The sequence below is a fragment of the Lagopus leucura genome, unplaced genomic scaffold (genome assembly GCF_019238085.1).
Source record: "Lagopus leucura isolate 7727_CA_CO unplaced genomic scaffold, USGS_WTPT01 Super-Scaffold_73, whole genome shotgun sequence".
NCBI classification, from domain to species: domain Eukaryota; kingdom Metazoa; phylum Chordata; class Aves; order Galliformes; family Phasianidae; genus Lagopus; species Lagopus leucura.
The window spans coordinates 98,881,150-98,905,314 of NW_024962252.1; the positions used below are offsets into that span (position 1 = coordinate 98,881,150).

At 45.6% G+C, this 24,165-nt stretch overlaps 1 protein-coding gene across 1 annotated transcript in view; it reads right to left on the reverse strand.

The window, feature by feature from the left end:
- Nucleotides 1-24,165, reverse strand: part of SLC24A3 (solute carrier family 24 member 3) — a gene marked incomplete at its 5' end in the record, with an annotated part of 140,601 nt that overhangs the window by 113,594 nt on the left and 2,842 nt on the right. The window contains one exon of the mRNA XM_042875270.1: nt 3,265-3,402. Within this exon, the coding sequence (XP_042731204.1) occupies nt 3,265-3,402 (138 nt within the window). The remainder of the gene's footprint in view (nt 1-3,264; nt 3,403-24,165) is intronic.

Genomic DNA, 24,165 nt, shown 5'->3' on the forward strand with positions numbered 1-24,165 from the left:
GAAGGAGAGGAGAGGAGAGGAGAGGAGAGGAGAGGAGAGGAGAGGAGAGGAGAGGAGAGGAGAGGAGAGGAGAGGAGAGGAGAGGAGAGGAGAGGGCCTTCACCCAGGAACTGGCTTTGGAACTACGAGGCTGTCCTGCACCTCCAGGTATGAGAGTCCCTCCTCAAAAGCAACAGGACAAGCAGGCAGATCCAGCTCCTCAGTAGACTCCTATGTGCACAGAAGGTGCTGCCCAGGATGAGCAACACTGTTTGGAACCCAATGAATCAAATTAGCCAGCTGCATTTAAACAGGAGGTTTTGATTGTATTGAATCAGCATCTTCTGATGGCACAAGTGCAATTTCTTATATCTTTCCTATCAGCTCCAACAACACAGCTCTTTAGGACAGCTAAAGATGACAACAGATGACAGTTAGTAAGCACTAACAAAATTTAAAAAAACCTTTGTTCTCTCCTCTCTACCCTTTAACCAAATACAAATAAATAATGAGTAAAATAAATCCATGAAACAAGAATTCTAGCTAGAGATGCAGTTAGTTTCAGAACAGGATTTTTGTCAGAAATGTTTTACTTCATTTTATTACAAGTTCTAACCCAAAACAGACAGCAGAAGGTAAAATGCTTAATTTTATATAATTTCCTTATGATTTGACAGCTTACAGTGCAGACAGGATCTCTGTTTTCTTTCTGATGCTTTAGATGTAAACCTGAGGTACTGGGGTACATTAATGCTGCTTGGATGAAGTTAAAGTTGCTTTTGCCTAAGCAAACTTCAGCAGCCCACTTCGACCATCAGGCTCCATTTCAATTTCCTGAACAGATGTATCACTTCTTTGCATCAGGAAAGACAGGCAGGAGCTGAAGTTGTATGGGCTTATAACCAGCGGCTCATTTTGGGCAGGATTTAGAAACCTGGCATCTGAGTCACGTGGAAAATGAAATTATTTGAAATTCTTCTCAAAGTACCACTAGGAACACTTTGCTCATTCATGTCTTACTGAACACAACCAACGTCCCGAACACAAACACTTCTAAGCTATTAACAGCATCTCTTCCATCAACTCTTCTTTTACTTCTTCCGTTTGCTGAAAAAGTAGAACTGAAATATTCTGCAGGTGGCCTGAAATCCCACTGGAGTCAACACATACATCCCATATGGACTTCAAAAGAGCCCCATCCCCATTCAAAACAATACAAGTCAAACACTTCTGACTGCTGTGCAGCATAGCTTTCATGATTTACATTTAGATCCTAATGCTAAAAACAAAAATTAAAAACATAATAACAAAAAAAAATCTGTGAAACAACCAATGCAACACAAACTTGTTCATTCTGCCTTCTTACCTACAGTAATGCCACTTTGTTTGCCATCACAGGATGTATTCTGTAGTAATTCCATGACAAGTCAGAGAAAAAGCAGTAATGCACATCAGTATTTCTACTCTCTCTCCTGAACAGTACACAGTTCGCTCAGTAAGTATTGATGCTTTATCTTCCAAGAAAGAGATGGAAAAACACAATAAATAAAATCCCATCCATTTCATACAATCCATTGTATTTAGTGAAGGTGGTAGAAAGAGGTGAGGATGGTGAGAAAGCAGATATTTAAATACTGAGGGAAGTTGGGCTGGGGGGGGGGGGGAGAGATTACTATATATGATGATGTGAGGCTGAAAGACTGGACCTGCACTACACAGGAGGTATGCAAACATGTGAGAGTGGAATAAGAAGACTGCTTTGTACCAACTGTTGCTGTTTAAAAAAAGAATGTCATCATCCACTTGTCCTGAAATGTGAGTTTTAGAGGAGAGGAAAAATTACAGGCAGAGAAATGCAGCAAGAACTGTATCTGTTAGAATTTCTCCTGGGGTGCATAACCTACATAAGCTCTGAAGAATGAAGAAACACCTTTCCGATCCCTCCCTTGAACTTAGGGGAAATGATACCCAAGCTCCTCTGTGAAAAGGAAAAAATAAAGGACTGAACAGCTTATGGAGCTTTCCCTTTCTTATTAGTGATACATTTCAATGACTTCTGTTTGGGTAAAAAGAAAAAAGATGCAATCAACTGGATGTGAACTGAAAAGATACCCCCTTGTCTTTTTTTCTAATATCCGTGGAATTTTTTTTGTATATAGAATCACAGAATTATAGGATTATAATTATAATTATAGGGACCCTTAAAGGCCATCCAACTGCTGTGCACTGAACAGGGACATCTACAGCTCCATCAGTGCTCAGAGCCCCATCCAGGCTGACCTTTAATATCTCTAAGGATGGGGTATCCACCACCTCTCTCTGGGCAACCTGTGCTTCACTGCCCATAGTGTAAAAAACCCTTCTTTCTCATATCTACTCTAAATCTCCCATTTACTTTGAAACCATTTCCCCTTGTCTTATCACAACAGATCTTGCTAGAGTCTGTCCCCTTCCTTCTTACAGCCTCCCTGAAAGGCTGTGTCAGGTCTCCAAGTAGCTCAGGAAATGTAATTTGAAAGAGCACATAAGCTCATCTCCCGCAGCTAAATAATCTCTCTACTCAGTCAGTTAGCATTCTAGCTGTAGTTGGACTCCTGAGAACGTGGGACACGTAAAGCAGAAAAACACATTTGATACACGCTTGTGCTCACCTTCTCCAAAAGCACCTGTGTATGTCAACCAACTTCAACCAAACGTAATGGAGCAATAGAGCTTCAAGGACATTAAGCTCCTATGAGTTTCATAAAAACAGGAGTCACAGAGATAAGAAATACCCTGCTAAGGTTCTTCCCTGAGGAAAAAGCTGTATTATGCATTTCACATCAGAAAAGCCTAGAAGTTCAGCTGTGAAACTTCAAACTAAATTTGTCTAGTTAATAACCTGCTGGAGCCACTAATACTAAATATAAGACAATCAACTAATGCTACAAATAATACTTGTTCTAGCACACATATTCACAATGCATATTTGACCACAACAACGTGTGTGGTTTTCATGCAATAAACACTTAAGACTCTTTGGATGTCACAGCTTTTTGCACAAGCCTCATGACTTGGCTATCAGCAGATGTTACACTTACACACTAGCTGACAGCACGCCTTCTCCTTAACCCTACCTGCAGAGAGTCTGCAATATCCATATGGTCCACATTCACAAAGAAAACAGCAAAGATGTTTACAGACCTAAAAATAACTAAAACCTTTCAGCAATATAGGTGAAACCAATGCAGAGATCTGGGAAGTAAGAAAGTCAACTGTGAGGCTGGAAGCAACTATCATTCCTACCTGGTTCAGTGCAATTTCTGACATTCTGCTTCCCCCCATCCCCTGGGACTTCCGTCGTGTTGTCCTCATTTGCTTGCAGTAGCTGTCTCCCGCTCCACTTGCCATCATTTTCCACAGAGTAGCTCAAAGCATCGTAACCTAAAACAAAAGAACAGTAGATACATGAGACTGTACCAGAAAAGCAACTTGTGATCCTGTTCCTGAATGCTTAAAGCATCTGCATGCCGTGGAAAGGAAGTGATTTTCCCCACACTAAACAATGTTGGCATGGCCTCACTTTGAGTACTGCGTGCAGTTTTGGGCACCACAGTACAAAAAGGACCCAGAGTTGGACTCTGTGATCCTTGTGGGTCCCTTCCAACTTAGGATACTCTGTGATTCTATGATTTTAAACCTACTGCTCTTTGTATTAAGAACAGCAGTGTTTCTTAAATCACACTGGAAAGGTACATCCTGTTCGCTCCACATTCCAGTGAGTCCCAAAAACTGGAGGAGTCTGGTTCGTTCCTCCACAACTTCCCTTATTAAAAAGTTCTTAACAAGGGGCTCTAAGATCTCACAGGAAGTACAGAGCAATAATGGATTTAAAATCAGAGCATCCTCCATTGCTGCCTGGAGAAACAAACAAAAAAGCACTAACCCCTGCTTCTAGTCTGTTAGATCCATATCGGCCAAACTGCCAAGCTTCGCACATTCTGAAAAGACATTTAAGCCACTTCTGCTTACAACTGCCATCAAGCTTGCTGCTGAATGAGGCCTAAGAGATGCAGTGTTTGACACAGAAGTCAAGCAGGCTTCTTTGTGAATCAATAATGTGCTCCATAGGCGTTAGGAAAGCTCTGTCCTCTCAGACCAAGCGGTTCCTCTTGACTTCAGATGGAGTTCAGCAACCCACATAGCACAGAAAACAGAAGCAGGAGGACTGTGTCAGAGAGGACAGGGTACTGAGGTGTAAGAGCAATCACTGTTTTCGAATTATGTTTTGTAATAAATGTTGGAACAGCTATTTTCACCCAACTGGTCAATGGGGATCCATTTCAGTATCTCATCTCCAATGCAATCATAGCCAGTGAAGCTGGAAAAGACCACTAAGATCACCAAGTCCTGCGACCAGCCCACCCCACCGTGCCCACTGCCCACATCTCAGTGCCACATCCCACGGCTCTGGGACACCTCCAGGTGACCCCACCTATCCCTGGGCAGCTGTGCCATGCCTCACCGCTCTTTGGGACAAGGAATTGTTCCTAACAGCCAACCTGAACCTCCCCTGGTGTAAGTTAAAGCCATCACTTCTGGTCCTGTCAGTGCCTGATGATCCCAGAGAGAAGGCTCCTGAACACGTTCCCCACAGACCAGACACAGCTTTTCAATGCATTATGAAGCATTCGGTTCAGAAACATGAAGTAAGCAGCTTCTCACAGAGCAGAAAGCAACTGATAAAAATCTTTATAAGGATACAACCACGTCCACTCTCAAAGTGGTTATTAAGCCCAAATGCACCGTTATTCCCATCCAACATGGCTCTCTGAACTATAAAGGCTACAGGGAATGGGGCCAGAGCATTCCTCCGAGATACTTCAGCGGTCTTCAAATCATCAAAAAATACCTACTGACATCAGAAACTTTATATTCAATGGATAAAGAGATAAGCCTTGGCCCAGCTGGTGCTACCCATTTTAGACCAGGGAGTCTGAGCTTATTCTCTATCATGCCTCGGCACGTGCAGTCCTTCAAACACGAGGTGTGCATTCATTTACTGACTTCACATTTTCCAAACTTCACCCATTTTGCTCTTACTTGCCAGTTTCTTTGCTAAGCTGACTGCAAAACCACTGCATGCTGTTGTTGGTCCTTCACAGCCATCCAACATGTTTTTTTCAGCACTCCATGCAACTGCTGTTGAGAACACTAAGAAACAAACCCCAAGCCCCTAGGCCAACAGGCACCAAAACAAGAATCTTCCCTAAGAAAGCAACGAAGTAGCAGAGAGCAAAAAAGTGGGGAGCCTGGAGCAAAACGGTCTCAGACTGCAGCAAAAGACTAAAGAAGCTGGCACCAGCACTTTGCCACAAAGAACAGAACGGTGGATCTTGAGAAGCAAGTGCAAGCAATCGCAGCTGGGCAAGCAACCGACTGAAAAGTCGACTCGCTGCGTACCAAAAAGTGTTTCTGTGCAGTAAACCTAAAGTCTCCTATAGCGCAGCATATCAAACCACATGCATTCTGGAACAGCTTCGTGACCCAAACTGATCAATTGGTTCCAGCCAAACACTGAACCCTGTGTTTTGCTGCCAGGCTTACAAGGCACAGAATGATTTTGGATATCAGTACGCAACGTAACATGCAATTACTTCATCTCATTACTTCTTATCTGTTCCCTGCTTTACTCCCCTACTCCCTCCCCTCTTTGGCTTTGCATTGGTGCTGCAAAGTGAAACTGTTTTAGCAATGTCAACAAAAACAGCTGGCTGTTTTCCATGGCATTCTTGGCATAATGCGGCTTGGTCTTAGACGTCATGTCTGCCTGCTTAGCCAAAAGCACATGCTCTATGCATCCAGTAGTTTTAAATTCAAGTGAGGGGAAAAAAAAAGAAAAAAAAGAAGGGGGAAAATGACAGTTGCACAGGCAGCTTTAAGAAACTTGTTTCCTAAGCAAAAATAAATAAATGAATAAAATAGTCTGCACCTTGATAAACTAAACACCACTGTTTTAAGCTTTAGGCACTTTGTATTGTTCTCCACTTGCTTTACAAACTTTAGAGATTACTGTTTGTTTAATCTGTGAGCACGGGTGAGAGCTGCGAGTTAACAAACCTCACTGATAGAAGTGGCCTGAGTTTCTCAAAATGAGCACACACAATAATGCAACATCAGGCATCTTCCTTAATTATAAACATACACGGGCAATCAAGCTAAGCAGTTTCAGTTCCACATAGTTGCTGTTTTTCCAAGCAGAGAGGCTCTTCTCCAAGCAGTCGGAGTGCTGCTGCACGTTGCTGAGGGGAGGGAAGGCAGGAGGGAGAACCCACAAGTGCTGCAGCAACCCAGAAGTTCCTGCAGAAACCTCTTCTGCTTCCTCCCAGCCCTAAACAGCTTTCTGGCAGCTGTCTCACAGCAGTACTCACACCCTACCAACCTCAAAACCCTGCCTTAGTCACCTCTCTTCTATACCCCATTTGGTTCAATAGAGCAAGAGGAAATAAAATGCGTGGGTGAAATGAGATGCTTTCTTCAAAGTATATCATAACCTTCTATTTATCTGTCCTAAGGCAGAAATTACGTTGACTTCAAGCTTCAGATCATCCAGAGGTGGTGGCGTCTGAGCCTCAGCTCCACCAAACACAAGCCTGATCCATTGATTTCAATATATGCTAAATCCCAGTCAGCAAAATACAAAAAAAAAATCTGATATTCTGCGGAAGGACTGTCAAAACAGCACAGAGTAAGCAAAATTCTTCTTTTCAAGGGCAAACAGCAAAAGTTAGAAACAGAAAGCCAATAGTCTTGTCTCTTTAAATAAGACAGCAAGTGCTTTTGTGTTTGTTTGCTGCGAACCCCTGTAGCTGCCAAGCCAGGGTGGCAGCCCTGTGACAACACGCACTCCAGCGACATCACTGATCTGCCCTACTTATAACAATGAAACAGAGTGGAAAGAAGAACTGGTCAAGTTGCCCAGAAGTTCTGAAAATGCTCTGCATGTGATCCAAAACTCCATGTGGGAGCTCATGAGTTCCTTACGCTATTCCAGATGGCTCTGGCTGCAGTTTACAACTTTCTGCACTGCAGGAACAGAGCTAAGCACATCCTAAGCTGCACTTTTCAGCAGGAAGAGTACTATTTCATAATGTCACACAGCACTCTGGTGTTCCTCAGTCACACACTGATCTCACAGTATCTGTTTTCAGCATCAAGCTGCAGGAACCTCAGCTAGTCAGAAATGCAGCTGGACCTTGGTGGTGATGATAAAAAGACCCCAACCCTGTCACTGAGATGAGGGCATTCCATGAACCTGGCCATGGCATGGCGGGCTTTTCATCTGAGACTTTAAAAATATATGATGCCCTATAAACAGGGGGAAAAGAAAATACAGGGAGGTGACTGTCCCCCCGCACTGGCCAGGGCCCTCACTGCTAGAAAGACAGGGGAGACCTCATGGCTCTCTGCAATGACCTGAAAGGAGGCTGTGTGAGGCGGGGTCGGCCTCTGCTGGCAGGGAACGGCCATAGGACGAGAGGGGATGGCCTCACGTTGTGCCAGGGGAGGTTCGGGTTGGCTGCTAGGAACAATTCCTTCTCCAGAAGTGATTCTGCACTGACACAGCTGCCCAGGGAGCGGTGGGGTCACCTGGAGGAGTCCCAGAGCCGTGGGATGTGGCACTGAGGGATACGGTAGGGCGCGGTGGGGATGGCTTGATGGCTGGACTAGATGATCTCGGACATCTTTTCCAACCTTAACAATTTTAAGAGAAAAAATGAAGTTGGGAGGAAGTAAGGGGGATGAATCAGGGTCTTGAGGTTTAACAAAGTCATGGAAGGCCCTCCTTCACTTCATGTGTGCAAAGCCATAACACAAGGGCATCCCAGCGCTGCTCATTCAAAGCAGGTCACGTCAGAGGACAAGAGAACCCTGAATGAACAGAGGAGAATGTGAAACACTCAGGCACAACGTTCAGATGGAATAACAACTTGAACCACGACGTATGACTGACCTACAACAGCAGAGGGTTTGGCCAACGATGCCAAAGCGCAATGAAGACGAAGCTGCTATAAGCAAGGAGCTCGCACAACTAAGGGCTGGCAAAGCAAAGGCTGGCCCAGCAGACAGACAAAAGGATAGATCTGTCACCCAGGCCTTTCCGAGGCATGATGCCTTGCTGCCAATGGCTTTGCATTGTTGGCAGTTATCCTCGTCTCTTGCTGACAATAAACTACTTTCTATGCAAACTGCTAGATCCTGCTGGCTGAAGCCAAAAACAGCACAGCTTTTCTGGAATAGGTTTGTCCTCCCTCCTCTCGTCTGTCCCTTTTATCTATTGTTTTGATGGTGGCGGTTTCGGTTTTCAGAGGGTTGTTTTTGTGTTTTTTATTTTGAACCAGCTGAATTATCTCCCTCTCCCTGAAACTTCCCGACAGTGAATACAACAGGAAAATATTCCTGGGGAAGAGAAGATCTGGAGCATCCAAGCCCAAGCTCCCACACTACAAACCAGGTGCAAGCAGCGTTAGTGGGGGAGCAGGTGAGCACCCATCCAGCCCACAGCCCCAGGTTTCTCCTATAGCAACCAGACACACACGGATTTTCACGGGGTAATGTGAGCTCAGGATTGCATAAGCATTTCAGAAATGGATTATCTTTCTTCGCACTCTGATTTGGAAGACGTTTTCTTTTCAGAATCATGAGCAGATGAGCAGCTAAGACCATAAATAAAGCATCCTCAGGGAAAACACAAAAACAAAACTACACCTGGCTTTGAAGAGCAGCCAGTTTCTTCCATCTGATTTCAAAGCTTTATTTCTATGTTTATCTGTCTGGGTGGAAGAAAGGGGAACAGGAAGGTAGGGGAAGCATGTTGGCCACACCACCATCATTTTTAATACTTGTATATGGCAAGTATAGCATAGAGGCCACACTCTTTGGGGGGATTCTAGCTAATCAGTTCAATAAAAACCCTCCTAACATAAAGGCCAATGTCAGAAACCACAGCATTCATCTCCTAAGTAGCAGATAGACTCCATAAGAACCTATGCACCCCTGCCTACTTCTTTGCTGTCCTCAGCAGTGTCAGTTTTAAGCTCAGATAACTGGTTCACTAATTTGTGCCAAAAACAGTCATAGGATATGAGATTATCCGAAGTTGCCTTTAGTGTTCATTACCAGTTTGTGCAAAAATTTAGAGTGTATTTATTACTCACACCAGTTTGACCATTAAATTGGCTCTTCCCTTCTTCTTGCTTTACATGAAAGTACATAAGACCTCCCCAAACTACCACTTTTTAAATCTCCCTATTATCTCTCCCATGATTCAGTTCCTCTCGAAGATAAACAGGGGGTTTTTGCTCTTTTTTCTTCTTTTCACAATCTCTTCATGCCCCTCATCATTTTCATCATGTTTCCTTGGACTCTTCCCTCTGTCCCCACTGAACCACACGTGACACTCAAGGTGACAGTTTCCCACTGATCCATTCAGGACTCTGTATTTTTAGCTCCATTTTCTGAGTTTCATTTTTGTGGCATATCCCACCAGCCAGCCTTTCATTTCGTTAACATTTCCCCATTTACAAACAGAGAGGGCTGAACATTGATGATATTCTCACACTGCTCCCTCACCAACACACGCTCAGAGTCCCTGCTGACTCCTTTTTTCTGCATGTCTAAAGCTTTCTCCGAGTCCCTCCTTGTGTTGGCCACCTCCTCAACTCCATTTACCAGCTCTCCCCACTGCTGCCAATCCACAAGCACTGCTTCAAATCTTCCCACAGCATTGCCCAAAACCTGGGCTTCATCCAAAGCTCAGTGAAACCAGAAGAAAAGGTCCTTCAAAGTAAGGAGCAAAGAATCAAAGGGCAAGAATAGCAGCAGTAATACATTTTACTGAAGTGACTTTATAAGTGGTTACACCACAAGTCACACAGGTCATTCCCAACGTCTGTATCAATGAAGTCACTCAATCACAGTTTTCTTCACTCAGGACAGGTAGCAAGGAAACATTAGCAATAATGAATTAAAAATAATAACCTAAAACTGATTTTCCACCAGCTACAGTGCTACTTTTTATACGGTTCCAAGACTGTGACTGCTTGAACCTGGAAATCAAAGCTTTATATGGCTGAAAAAGCAGTAATTGAGAGGCCCACTGTTCTCAAACAGATCCTTTTTTCTTGAAACACTTGGACAGTGTCACACAGTAAGAGTGTAATTCCCTGGAGGAGATATATCTTCTAAAGGCAGTGGAAAATCAGTTGTATTCCAAGCCCATATGACCGGGTATAGACCTGGTGGGTGGGGGGGGGGGGGTTTGCTTGTTTAGGAGCTGAACACTCACTTCTTTCTCTTGTATATTTATGTGTTTCTCACCTAATTCTGAGCTGACATGGGAAAGGAAAGCTTTTTGGTCAGGTGAAATGTTTTAGCCAGCTTGGAATCAAGTATTTTATTTTGGCTTAGTTTTTCCCTCTTTTACACTTCTAGCGAAGTCTAATTCTGTAGAAGGACGCATTGAAAAGAGGAAGCTGTAGCTTTTTTGAGGAAAAAAAAAAAAGAGAAAGAGAGAAAAGAAAATAAACCATGACTTTTTTTCCCAGTTTAATTCTATTCTCACCTTTGCAGCCCTGCCTGCATAAACAAACAAGAGTGAAAAGGGAGCTTTGGTGCCTCGTTTCAATACAAACACATCTCTTGCAGCAAAGACCACCATTTCTCCCTGCTTTCCTTACTGCTCCTCCCCCCTTGTGCTTCTCTGCAACTACACTACAGAACTCTGGAACTGTTATTCGTTTAATTGTTATTTACTGCCTGTAGACCAAAAGAATCACACCAGGCACTTTCCAACTTGGAGACAAGGTCTCAGCCCCAGAGAATGCACCAGCTCTCATATTTACCTCTGTCACACAACACTGAATCTGGACTTGTTCTCTAAAAGCCCTCTCTCTAAGATATGAAATTCAGGAAACCTCACTGATAGCCAGATAATGAAGTTCAAAGCAGGAAACAGCACAGAGACACGTGGAGAGATGTGTGTGAAGGCACAGTGGGTTTGGGCAACCATCACAAACCACTCAGACCTTGCAGTGAGGCCTTTCAATTTAACTACCTGCTGCACTGGCAGAGGTAAAACTGCAAAACAGCCTGAGAGCTGGAGAAGAACATAATGAAATGAATGTGGAGGAGATGGGAAACACCAGCAAAACAGACAGACGTGCAACTGCTAAACCAGCAATGACAAAACAGCAGCAAAGCACTCTGAGCTGCCATCAGCAGCTCCTCTTTGATCAGCCCTCAGTGATACCCCTTCCAACCAACTCTCCAGCCAACAAATATCTCCCTACATAGGGTCCCAGCTGCATGCTGGTCTCTGCACTCATTCAGAGTGATCTACGTGTCACTAAGCCAGGCTGAAAATTACCTTAGTGACAAACAGTGTTTTCCCGATGGTTCCCACTTAATTAAATATTTAAAGAGCTATTACCTTTCAGGGATGCCTGTGCACTGGCTGCGTCCATTATTTATAACATAATGTATTCATTATACATTTTATCCCATGCTCCTGTCTGCTGATCTCATAAGAGTCTCTTAAAAACAATTTCATGCAATTAATCCTACCTTAATTACAGACAAATGTATACAGAAGCCCCAGGACATCTATCCCTTATATTTATTAAAATTAAACATATCTAGAAATACATCTGGTAATCAGGAAAGAGAGGGACAAAATGCCATGGCAGAAGCCATAGCTATCTGTAACAATGAGCAGAGCTGAGCAGGGACAGTTAAAAACCCTTTAAAGAGCAGAGCAGGCTAGGAACAGGCCCAAGTACTTACTCTGAGAATCTTGGTGTCAAAGGATAGCAGGGCGAATGGCAGGTGACTGCACAGCCTATGAGCAAACAGGGTCCTTCATGTTAACCCCATTTGAAAAATCAGGACCAAAGAGACAGCTTAGTGGAGCCAACCCCCAGGCAGGCACTCTTGTGTGTTCCTAGTTTTATTTGGATCTATCAAAGGAAGAGACCCTCAGCATCAAAGTAACATCTGCTGAGGATCTAGGAAGACTTTTTGCTTCCTTCGTGGCTCATCATTACTACCCTGAAGCTATTCCTTCCATGAGACCTGCTCAGCCGTGGGGCAGCAGGAGGAAGCGGGGAAAGGGAAATAAATGTATTCCTATTTCCCTTCTCTATCAGCTGTAGAGCTTCAGCCTCCCTGCCCCACAGCTAACGCTCCTTCACTTGTCAGGCAAAGCTAAACAGCAGCAAGTATTACCAATGAGGAAAGAGTACCTCTTTGCAGACAGTGCAGACCTGCTATGCCAACCTGGAGCACAAACATCTGGTTCCTCAAGCGCAGGACCTTCCCTGAGCTGCCATGCATGCTGCAGAAATAGTGACCTCAGCTTGCAACAAAGATTAGGCTGCAGACACCAGCAGGAGGGGGAGCCTCTGCTTTCCTGCACGTCCCCACCAACTCTTCCATGAAGGCTACCACAGACAACCCATAGCTCACAAGGGAGGAAAGGCAGATTTGGGGAGAATTCACTTCCAGGGGAAGAACTTACATTCATTAACCAGCTTTTGATTTCCACATAAATACTTACATTTAGGGAGGGAGAAGGGACCAGGTGACTTCCCAAAGATGGTACTGGAATACAAATCTAACCAAGAAAATTTTTAGCTCTGCCAGCATACAAATTGCTGCATGGCTACCAGGCCACCTGCCTGATGAGGAACGTGGGGTAAAGGACAGAAGGCTGAGTTTAGACAATAGCTCTACAAGGAGCTTTGCTTTTCCTAGTAAGATGGTCTTACACATTGTAGTGGTGAGGGACACTGGAAGACAACTGACCTTAGTTTCAAGGTGCAGCTATACCTGCAAAGGAAAACAACAGAATAAGAAAGGATTGCATTAGCTCTACCAGAAAAATAACACTCTTGTAGAGCCGTGCCACAATTACGTAACATTTGACAGAGGGGCAGGCCTCCTCTAGCTTCAATATGGCCTATGCTGGGGAGAATTCTCTCAGGAGGGGAAAATATCTCCTATGGGCAGCCCTTTGCATGTCTGCAAGTTCCAGCAGCTTCTGCAACAGCCAAATGAGCAAGAGATGAAGCAGTTGGGAAGGCTGGAGACGGCACGGTGGGCAAGATCACCAGTAATGTTCTCCACAGAACTGGAGACAGGGACATTTTGATCAGCCACAGTAAAATCTCCTGCTTCATCTGTCTCCGGGGACAAAGATTTGTCCTAATGCAGCTTCCCTCTCACATCAGGTTCCTCTAATAAAACCGCTTCACTGTCCCGTATCTTCTTTCATACTGCTTACACAAGCCAAGCCTTATCACACCAAAACACCTTGTTATTCCTGCCTCCTACAGTCCTCCCAACCTCACACCACCGGTACAGCCATTCTGCCAGTCAACAGGTGTCACCACTGAGCTATCTCAGGTTGTCCCTTTCCTCCTCCAACTGACGACATTCCTGCAGACAAATCCGGCTGTAAAGCCCAACCTCACCTTGCACAGGGGTGCTAGCTGTCAGTCCACTCTGAGGAGGATGCATGCTCTGATCCTTGTAAACGGGGGCAGGGAGAATACAGAGACTGTCCTGCTTTGCTTGGTACCATTAAGGTCACTTTCCACAGTCCCACTTGAGTAAATGAACGGTGGGACTCCAGCTATTGAATCCTGTGCACCTCTGCTGGCAGACCCTGCATCTTAACACAGTCCTCTGCTTCTCTCCCCCACATTCACACCAACATGTCACACGCTGAAAAATTATTCAGGGGCTGAAAGAGAAAGGAGTGGGGGGAAAATAAAAGGATCTCCAGAAACCAGGAGGAAGCACTTTGTAAATTTTCACATCATCTTGTCTAGATGCAAGCCAGAAACCCCCTCCTCTGCAGTTCTGGAAATATCAGTGTCAGCTCTTTTCTGAGGAGCCCTGGTAATGCACAGGAAGAAGCACAATCACAATTAATCTTATTTTGTGCAACTTCACTGACCCATCAGAACCAACTTGTATGTTTGTCAACCACACTGGAAAAAACAATCACACCCCAGAGGAGTTTATCCTCTGATCAAACATGGCAATCACACAAGTTTTCCAATGCTGAACGTGTCCACTTTTTCACCAAGGCATACAGCTCAAGAGAGCACATCCCTGATTTCTCAGGGGGTGCCACGGCTGGGAGCCATGCCATACTACAGAGATGCAGAGTGCATCCCAAGCCAGATGCCCACCTGGGACCCGTGAGTGCTACAGGTCCTCCCTGGACCTGCAACAATCCCAGGAGTCTCTGAGCAAGGGATGGCATAGAACATGGTACAACAATGTTGTAAAGGTGTGCAGCAACCCACTCATTCAAGTCTAACCAGACTTTAAGGAACAACTCTGGATGGCAAAAGCCAGAACAGCACCGCCTTTTCTGACCTTTCCTTTTCCACCAGTGAGAAAACATCACAAGGAAGATAATGGTTTCTGCTGCCAACTAAGCATTCAGAAACACAGACAGCAGAGAACAAGAAACACGTTGTGTCCATCCTTGAAAAGAGTTTAACAAAAACCCCATTTCAAAAACAAGCGAGTCACAAAGAAGGAGATATTTATCACCTTTGAGTAATGGAGAAAACCATTCGCTTCAATTCAATTCAACTCAACAGACTTGAGACTAGTGCGATTAAAATCCCACACCGGAACTTTCCACAGTATTTATAGGGAAATAAATAACGCGAGAGGATAAAAAAAAAAGTTTCTAATTTTAACCACAGATCCTGGTACGAAAAGGAGACGCTCTACATCACACCCCAATGAAGACTTTAACACACTCCTGTCTTTATAAGGCTTTAAGAACTGCAGGACCCTCCAAGAAACGTTATGCATTCCTTACTCACCCTGAAGTGAGATTCTGCAGGCCGGAGCTGAATCCACTGCTCTGCTGCGTGAGGTGACCTTGGACAAGTTGTTCTGTCCAGATTCTCAGCTGGTGTCAAGCTGGCACTGTGCCACCAAAGTCAATTTAAACAATTTGAGGCTCCGGTCCTACAGCCCTCAGTCTCGTTATCCCAACAGCGCTGCCAACTGCTACACAGCTCAGCCTCCACCATGCCTTGGAAACGCGCGACTAAGCGGTATGGCAAGGGACAGGCAGTGCAATGCACACAACACACTTCCCTTTTACATTACGTGAGTTTCGCACTAAGACGAAAGAAAGGACCTGCGGTATTTTTGAAAAATAACCTCATTTTTGAGGCTTTACAAACAAAACCGCCTGTAGTTTTATTTTACAGCCTGCTATACATTAGGTGATGCGCAACCCTTAAGGATTTTTATTTTAGCATACAGCAACGGGTGGTGACTGGTTTTTTTTTTCATTTTTCTCCTTTCAAGTTTCATCATCATTACAAAATCTTCTTGAAATTCTCTCTTAACTTGCCTTTCATCACCATGAGCACATCACAGAGTTCCTCTGCTGCACAGGAATGCCAAATACCTGACACAGCCCTGCAGGAAGGCTGTACTTCATGACTTCATGGGATTTTTGGCCCTGTGCTTTTCATCACAGGAAGCTCCTGAGTCTGGAAAACTCTGGAAAACGTGATAAAGTCAAAAAGCATCAATTCTTTCCAGCACAACTCCTCCTGGCAAGAAACAAGCTTGTCCAGGACAGACTTTCCTCTGCGGCAGAATCATGCCATATCACTGCTCATATAATGCCTTGAGTTGGAAGGGATCTTAAAGCCCACCCAGCTCCAACCTCTGCCATGGGCTGGCTGTCCCTCACCAGCTCAGGCTGCCCAGGGCTCATCCAACCTGGCCTTGGGCACCTCCAGGGATGGGGCACCACAGCTGGGCAGCCTCACTGCCCTCTGAGTGAAAAATTTTCCCCTAACATCTAATCTAAATCTCTCCTCTTAGTTCTCCACAGAGCCTTCTCTACTCCAGACTGAACAAGCCCACCTCCCTCAGCCTTTCTTTGAAGGGGAGACGCTCCAGCCCTCTGAGCATCTTAGGGGCCCTTTACTGGACCATCTTGAATAGCTCCACATCTTTTCTGTGTGGGCCCCAGACTGGCTTGGACATGGTACTCCAAGTGGGGCCTCACAAGGGCAGAGTAGAGAGGGACAAATCACCTCCCTGTCCCTGCTGGCCACCACTCTTCTGATGGAGCCCAGGATACCGTTGGCTTTCTGAGCTGCAAGAGCACACTGCTGGCTCATGTTCAGTTTTTCATCCACCAGAACCCCCAGGTCCTTCTCTGCAGGGCTACTCTCAAGGAGTTCTTTTCCCAGTCTGTATGTATGCCTGGGATTCCTCCAACCCAAGTGCAAAACCTTACACTCTGCTATGTTGAACCTCCTTAGGTTCGCATGGGTTCACCTTTCGAGTTTGTTGAGATCCCTCTGGATGGCATCCCTTCCTTCTAACACGTCAACCACTCTACACAGCTTATTGTTATCGGCAAATTTGATGGGTTTGAGTGCAACCTCAGCATCAATGTCATTGATGAAGATGTTGAAGAACACCAGTCCCACAACAGACCCCTGGGGACACCGCTTCACAGCATGCTCCATCTGGACATACAGATGCTGACCACAGCCTTCTGGCTACAACAATCCAACCAATTCTTTATCCACTGAACAGTTCACCATTCGATTCCATCTCTCTCCAATTTAGATATAAGGATTACGGTGTGGGACCACATCAAAGGCCTTGCACAAGTCCAGACAGACGACAACACTTGCCCTGCCTTTATCCACTAGTGCCACCACAACATTGTAGATTGGTGAGCCACGATCTGCCGTTGATGAAGCCATGCTGGCTGTCTTGGATCACCTCCTCCTCTCACATGCACCTTAACACCTCTTCCAGGAGGATCTGTTCCATGATCTTCCCCAGCACATACAAGAGCCACTACTGTTGGCAGTTTGTCAGGTCTTCCTTTCTCCCTTTCTTAAAAACAGGAGTTATGTTTTCCTTTTTCCGGTCACCAGGACAAATCAGGGTAAAATGTCTGGAATTAAGGTCACTTTACCTTCAGAGCTAACCACAGGCCATGTGCTCCTGCATTCTCCATGCTCACATGCCTCGCCTGCAGTCCCAGGGGCCACCATCTGGCAGCAGACCCTGCTGTATGGACCACAGGCCAAGGAGAGCAAGGCCTTGCTGCATGAGGAGACGATGAACCTTTCTCCACACTGACAACTCCTTGTCCTCCTCAAACCCTCCTACTGAGTCCGTACGCCTTCCCCCTCAAACACATCAATTTTGGAAAAAGCTGGAAAGCATAACAACTGTCTCAACAGCAAGAATGACAGCAGTGATCAATACCAACACAGTACTCCTGCAACCTCTCTTCAGATTGCTTTTTGATTTAAAAGGCTTCTTGGAAAACTCCACCACTTCTAAACATATTTGATTTGTTGCCTCCTTTGATTCAAGAAGAGAATAAATCCATTTATTTTACTTTGCAGTCAGTAGTAAAAATAGCTTCTCTTTTTTTAATTATTATCTCTCCTTTTTCTCCCTCCCCTCCTACAATGCTGAGAAGGAATCCATAGCAAGCAACGCTATATGCTGTGAGCACAACTCACTTAAGCTCATGAAACAAGCATACCAACAGCAAGCTATACAGGTCATTTCCTTGGTGAGAAGCCATTTGGGATAAGGGTCTTTTTAGCTCAATTTAGACAACGGGGCTTGTGAGATCCCCGGCAAAAGCCAGTACACGTGGGAATATGGCAGGATGGCCTCTGCCCAAACAGAACTGAGACACAACCTGCGTTCAGCTGAAAAATCTTAACCATGGCACGGTATGTTGGCTATACCAAGTGAGCAGTCCAATCAGCTGTCCAACAATCACACGGTAAGACTTTGTGCAAACCCACCACTGACCTTTTCCTGTACAGTGCCCTCAGTATAGAGTTCAGCAGCAGCAGCACAATACCCCAGAAGGAAGCACAGCATACTCAGGTAGGATTGTGGCCAGAAGCCTTACCAGCTCCTGCACAGCCTGGTCTTACTGAGCACAGAAGCATTTAGCAATTCTGTTTGCCACTGCCCTGTGGGGTTGTACATCATACACACCTATGCTTTAACAATAGAAATCAAACACTGTGAACCTTTGAGTACACTCCATTTTCTCTACTGTCAATAGGAACAGCTTGTGTTCTTCTTACCCTTAAAATGAACTGTTGTGCTCTTTGGGTGCATGCAGTGCTCATTTTAAAAAGTTTATTTCTGTCCCATTCTCTCTGGAAGCTGGAGAACTGAAAAATCAACTACTGCAGTGAAGTGCACTAAGAACTGGAGGGCTGATCCTCTCACAAGAGAAAGGAATGTCCATGTAAGGCTCGTTTTTGCCTCTGCTTTATGTTGCAATATGTTCTGGCCATCTTAGGAAAAAAAAGCAGCCGAATCTATCTCTCTATGAGAATTATTTTAACAGCAGAGCTTTCAGTTGTTTGTAGTTCAGTTAGCATGTTTTTGGCTTGCATATCAAAAAGATTCTTTTCCCAGAGTTAAGCAGGCTCTTTCACAATTGAGCTATTAAAATTTGTTTGCAGTTCTTATTTAATAGGTGATGCCTGCTGCAGAATCAAACACTGAGTACCAGTTTCTTTAGAAAAGCATGCTCAGCACCGCACAAACACATGCCCTTCTCTTCTTCCACCACCACAAAAGACAAGATACACTACACTTCAGGTTGGCTGCTAGGAACAATTCCTTCTCCCAAAGAGCAGTGAGGCAGTGGCACAGCTGCCCAGGGAGCGCTGGGGTCACCTGGAGGTGTCCCAGAGCCGTGGGGATGTGGCACTGAGGGATGTGGGCAGCGGGCACAGTGAGGGTGGGCTAGATGATCTTAGTCTTTTCCAACCTCAATGCTTCCATGATTTACACAGAGCATTCTTGCTGCACACCTTTTCTTGTGGCCACAGAACCACAAGAGACTTCCCATGGCTGGTCTGTAAGGACACGTCAGCACAGTACAGCCTGCAGCATAAATCTACAGGTGTGCCCTCCATCAGCACCTTTGTCATTCCTCTGCTGCGATTGCCCTGGTAACTTCCCTGCTTTATCATTTGAGGCTATGCTGACTTGTATTACATCCTGCGGAAAGGCCGCAGACCAAGGAGCAGCGAGTGAGCAAGGATCTGGTTAACCTTGCATCCACACAAGCCTACTTGAAGTCAGTCGCGTTACTTCACATGCTGCAAGTTAAGCACTTGCCTCCTGGATCAGGGCCTAACTGCCTATGGACACACAAACATGGCCATCGTCCAAAGTACCGCACACACTACTGGAGGTATAGAAAGGTCAGACCAGACCGTGAATCTCAGCCACTTAGCACAGCTGTTCAGTTCACAGCTCAGCAAAGGAATGTTTCAAAACAACTAAATCTGTGCCTCCAAACGAGTCCCGACACTCCCTTGTGCATACAAGTGTTTTTCTTCTGTGTAAGGTATATGCCCTTCTCTATGCATACGCTCACATTCACCGACACAGCACCTGTGTCAGTGCTGCCTGCTAAGCTGAGCGAGAGGATGGTGTAGGGCAGCAGGCAGGACAGCAGACACGACCTTCTATGTGCTTCTCATGGTCTGTAAGCAGTTTCCAGATCCCAGGCAGGACTTGGAGACCAACTGCTTCCCACAGGCAAGGCTTGTAAGCAGATGACATTCAATCCCATCTCTTTAACAGTCCCCGACAGTTAAAAATGCCTATATAAGGCAAATCAAATCCCATCAAGTGCTGTCCCACACAGCCATCTCCCAGGACACCACATCTGGACTCCTCTTCAATACCTCCCTTCTTCTCGGAAGAACCAGACCCAGGAGACCTTGAGCTCCCAGTCTCAGGGATGCCACCAAAAAAATTCTGTTTCAACAAATGAATTCCACACCAAGCTGCAGCTTTCAGTCCAGCCTGCTGTTCTCTCCAGTTGCTACGGGCTTCTTTTCATCAGCCCTTTTTGCTGGATGCAGTGGCCCATCCTCCTTGCTTTCCTCCCTTGTCCTTCCTTGCATTGACAAACACACACAGAAATCTCCCCATTCCCATAGTCTTCTCACCTACTCTTAAATAAAAGCTTAATACCTAGAAATTGCACTCATTTTATTGTTAACTCGGAATGTTTAGCTGAAAGTCAGCCATGGTTGGTATGAACACGTTTGCTGCACACATCCAATGTCTCATGGAGGTACAGATGCTCCTTAGATCTGGTTGGCTCCATTGCCAAGCAATGGAGGCATCCATACAGATGGAAAAAAAACCCCACAGCTAAATCATCCTTGGGTCTCATCCCACAGCCACTGTTATATCAAGGTAGATTCATTGCTATCAATTTCCAAGCTGGCAAAATCAGATCTAAGTCTTTTTCTACAGCAGTCACAACCTGTGGAAGATGAGGCAAGGAGAAAAAAAGTAAACTTTGCTGGGAGACAAAATGAAGGGAGACAGAACTGTCCCTTAAGGGTTTCAAGTAGCTAACTGCAAAGTTCCTAGTCAGGATGCCCTTGGCAGTAAATGACACAAGGACAAGCTCTTCAAAGATGGAAGAGAGTCTAACAGCCCAGAGAGATCCCATGGAAAGGTAGAGGTAAGGCACTTTAATCCCTTCAGGGTCAGCCAAGAGTCCATTCACGAACTGCAAATTACACACACTTACTGTTTTCACTTTCAGAGGAGTTCCCTTTGATGCTGTGAGTAATTCAGCTTTGGTGCAGACCAGCCACATAGATTTACTCACTGGGTAACCTTATTCTTCTCAGAGCATGTCTACAGGACATGAGGAATAAAGTGGCAGGCATGCAAACATCCTGCCCACACTAAGGCATGTCCATTTTTCTTCCCATAAAGCTATAATAACAGAGAAAAAATTAGGACAAGGTTACCAAAGGCTCTTGGCATGGATATGACTTGACTCTTGGAGGTATTAAAAGGTAAAGCCTACAGCAGAACAAAGCTTCCTAAAATCCCCAATGCTTCTTAAAGTCCCTTGCTTAGAGACTGTTCTAGAGAACTGCACAAAAGAAATGAATGGAAAAAGCAAACTTCCCCCTTCCCCCCCCCTCCAAAAATGCAGCACTGCAACTCAACTGTCTGGTTGCCAGCTGTAAAAAACAAAAAAAAAGATAGCAATAATAAAAACTAGTGGTGTGCCCCACAACAGGTGGTAAAACACAGCTCTGGGACAGCAAGATGCAGGCTCCCAAGGCAGCTCAGCATTCTCACTGTGCCTGTGGGAAGAAATCTACATTTCTGCAGAAATTGCCTGAAGAAGTTGCACTGGTTTCTAAGTAATGCAAGTGAAAAAAGATGCACCCCTCAGGCTGTAAGCTCCATGGAGCTCACTCACGTTATTTTTCTATTCGAAACAACAACAACACTCCAGAGTCTTCACTGACAGCTTTCATGACATCACAGACTGACTTGGGGTGAAAGGGGCCCCAAAGCCCGTCCAGTTCCAACCCCTGCCATGGGCTGGCTGCCCCCCACCAGCTCAGGCTGCCCAGGGCCCATGCAACCTGGCTTTGGGCACCTCCAGGGATGGGGCACCCACAGCTCTTTGGGCAGCAGTGCCTGGGCCTCACCACCCTGTGAGTGAACAATTTTCCCCTAACATCTAATCTAAATCTCCCCTCTTTTAGTTTAGAGCCATTCCCACTTGTCCTGTCACCATCAGTCCGCATAAAAAAGTCACTCCCTCATCTGTTACGCACTCCTGGGCTTGCCCCAGTCTGGATGTAACACTTAACTTCGTTGAATTTCAGTTGGTTCATTGTACACCCACTTCTTGAGGCTGTCCAGGTCCCTCTGGATGGCATCCCTTCCTTCTGCTGTATGAACTGCACCACTCAGCTTGGTGTCATCAGCAAACTGCTGAAGGTGCGCTCGATCCCACTATGTTTTTGACAAAGATGCTGAAGAGCACCGGTCCTTAGATGGACCCCAAGGGGACACACCACTCCTCACTGGCCTTAACCCAGACATAGAGCCATTGACCACAACCCTCTTTATCTGTGAAACAGTCCAGCCTTCAAACCGTCTCTCTCCGATTTAGAGGTAAGAATACGGTGGGGGAGCACTTCTCATTTATCAGGTGGGGCACGCTCTCCATAACCATTCTTTTCTGACTGATGTACCTCCTGAACCCCAGGAAGCTACAGACCAACTGTCTCCCATATATGTAAGTTGCTCCAAAAGTAATGCCTCCCATTTATTTCCGTGGAAACTACAACAGATACAAAGAGCAAGATAACACTATTTGATAGAGCAAATTCCAATAGATGCATGACAGGTCTAACCAAGTCCTTCCCTTTGTCAGTCTTTGACCAAAAATGGACAGAGTCCATCAGACTTCTCAACATTAAGGGCCACTTAGGATCAACAGAACTAGGGATCTACTACGAAGGGCTTAGAGAAAAAAAAAAGCCTAACGCCAGCCTTACCAGAAGCCATGCCGTTCAGACCAGAAGCACAACCCAAGGATTCTTCCACTGAGTCCTGGCTTGTTAAATCCCACTGCAAGACATTTTATTGAGCAGATTTTGCAGAAGACTACCCTGGGCTGGTATGTGACCCCACACAAAAAGAGGCTCCAAGGGAAAGAGCAGCTGCAAGCAGCACAGAGCAGGACTGTCTGCAGTCAGAGCAGCACAGGCAGACACGGAGCCCCCAGCCTACCTTCTCTTTATAGACACCAAAGAAACTTCAGCTGTTGTTGAGCTTTTCTGCTATTCACGGTGTCAACCTTGCACTCACTGTGTTTAGGAACAGCTGGGAGGCCAGCCACCTTCTGCCTTCACACCCTGCTCCAAGCAGTAAACCGCCTGTTCCTCATCACCCTGCGTCCACATCTTGAGAACCACAGCCCTGTGATTTCAGGTGGCATTTACCTCATAAATCACAGCTTTGGCAAGACCCTGAAGCAAGCCCAACATCAGTCTGGCACATAAGCCCTGCTCTACAAGCACACACTGGAAGTCGAGCCCGTCATCAAGCGTGCCCCCCCATGCCTCCCTTCCACACACTGCCACGTGCCAGCCCTGCTGTTCCCTGAGTTGTAGCTGGCTGCATAGGAGCCTTCCTTTCCTGTCATCCATTGGTGCAGGACCTTGAACGAGAACTAAATAAATGAACAAGTCATTTCCTGCAAGGCCAAACAAGCTCCCTGCCAAAGAGGTCACATACCACACTCTGGCCTGACGCCTCTCCTTAGTTTATGAGGGTAAATTCCCATATCCAGGGGTCCAGCGATTACAGCATTACATCTGGGCTAGGATTACTCTCACGCAGTCCCCGATTCACTGAAGAGGTGAGGAAAACAACTGCTCTTGTGCTTTCATTGCATGACCTCTAAAGTTTGGTTTGGGTTTCTTGGTTTGTGCAAACCAAAACAGTCAAATGAAACCAGGGAGTTTTCACTTAATTCCCAGCTACATGACCAGATGTCACACCAAGGTTCTTCAATGCTATTTTGGCAGTGAAGAGATACGTAGGGAAATGCCCTTCGAGGCAAAGAGATCAGAAGGGAACAGCCTATGTGGTTCCTTCTAGTCTTGAAAGCTTTTCCAGCCAGTGCAGAGGCAGGAAAGGAACACGCCGGGGCATCCGCTCCTAGCTTCCCCTGCATGTGGGAATGGGATCGCATGGATGCTTGCAGTAAGCACATCATTGTGAGACGGATGTTCCCAGTCCCACACAGCCTTCCAGAAGAGCTGGGCAACCCATAGCAAGAGCTTGAGCCCTGGATCAAGTATCACAGCTGGTCAAAATGCACCTGGGAGGCCGTGTTTCACCGCTCTGAGTACATCCTGCCTGTCAAGTTAAAACAAGCCTTAAAAGCAACCCAGATCTTCCATGTTTGAATCACGCAGGCAACTCCGGTTGCTCGGATGTGCCTATCCCCATGAGTAAGGGCTGCAGATTCAGCCCGCGCTTTTACTTGCTGCCCTGCCAAAAACACGCAGAGAGAAAGAAAAAAAACCCCTGACCGGTGCCTGTTATTTCTTCTGACTGTGACAGCAACCTGGTGAAGGACTTGACTCAGGTGCCTCCCCTGAAATACCCAAGTCATCACAGTTTGATGGATGGTCTCACTTAGTAAAGGACTGTTTTCTACGCTTACACCTCTCTATATAAGTGGCATCTAAGGAGTCAGAATGATGAACATACAGAATAAAATAGGAA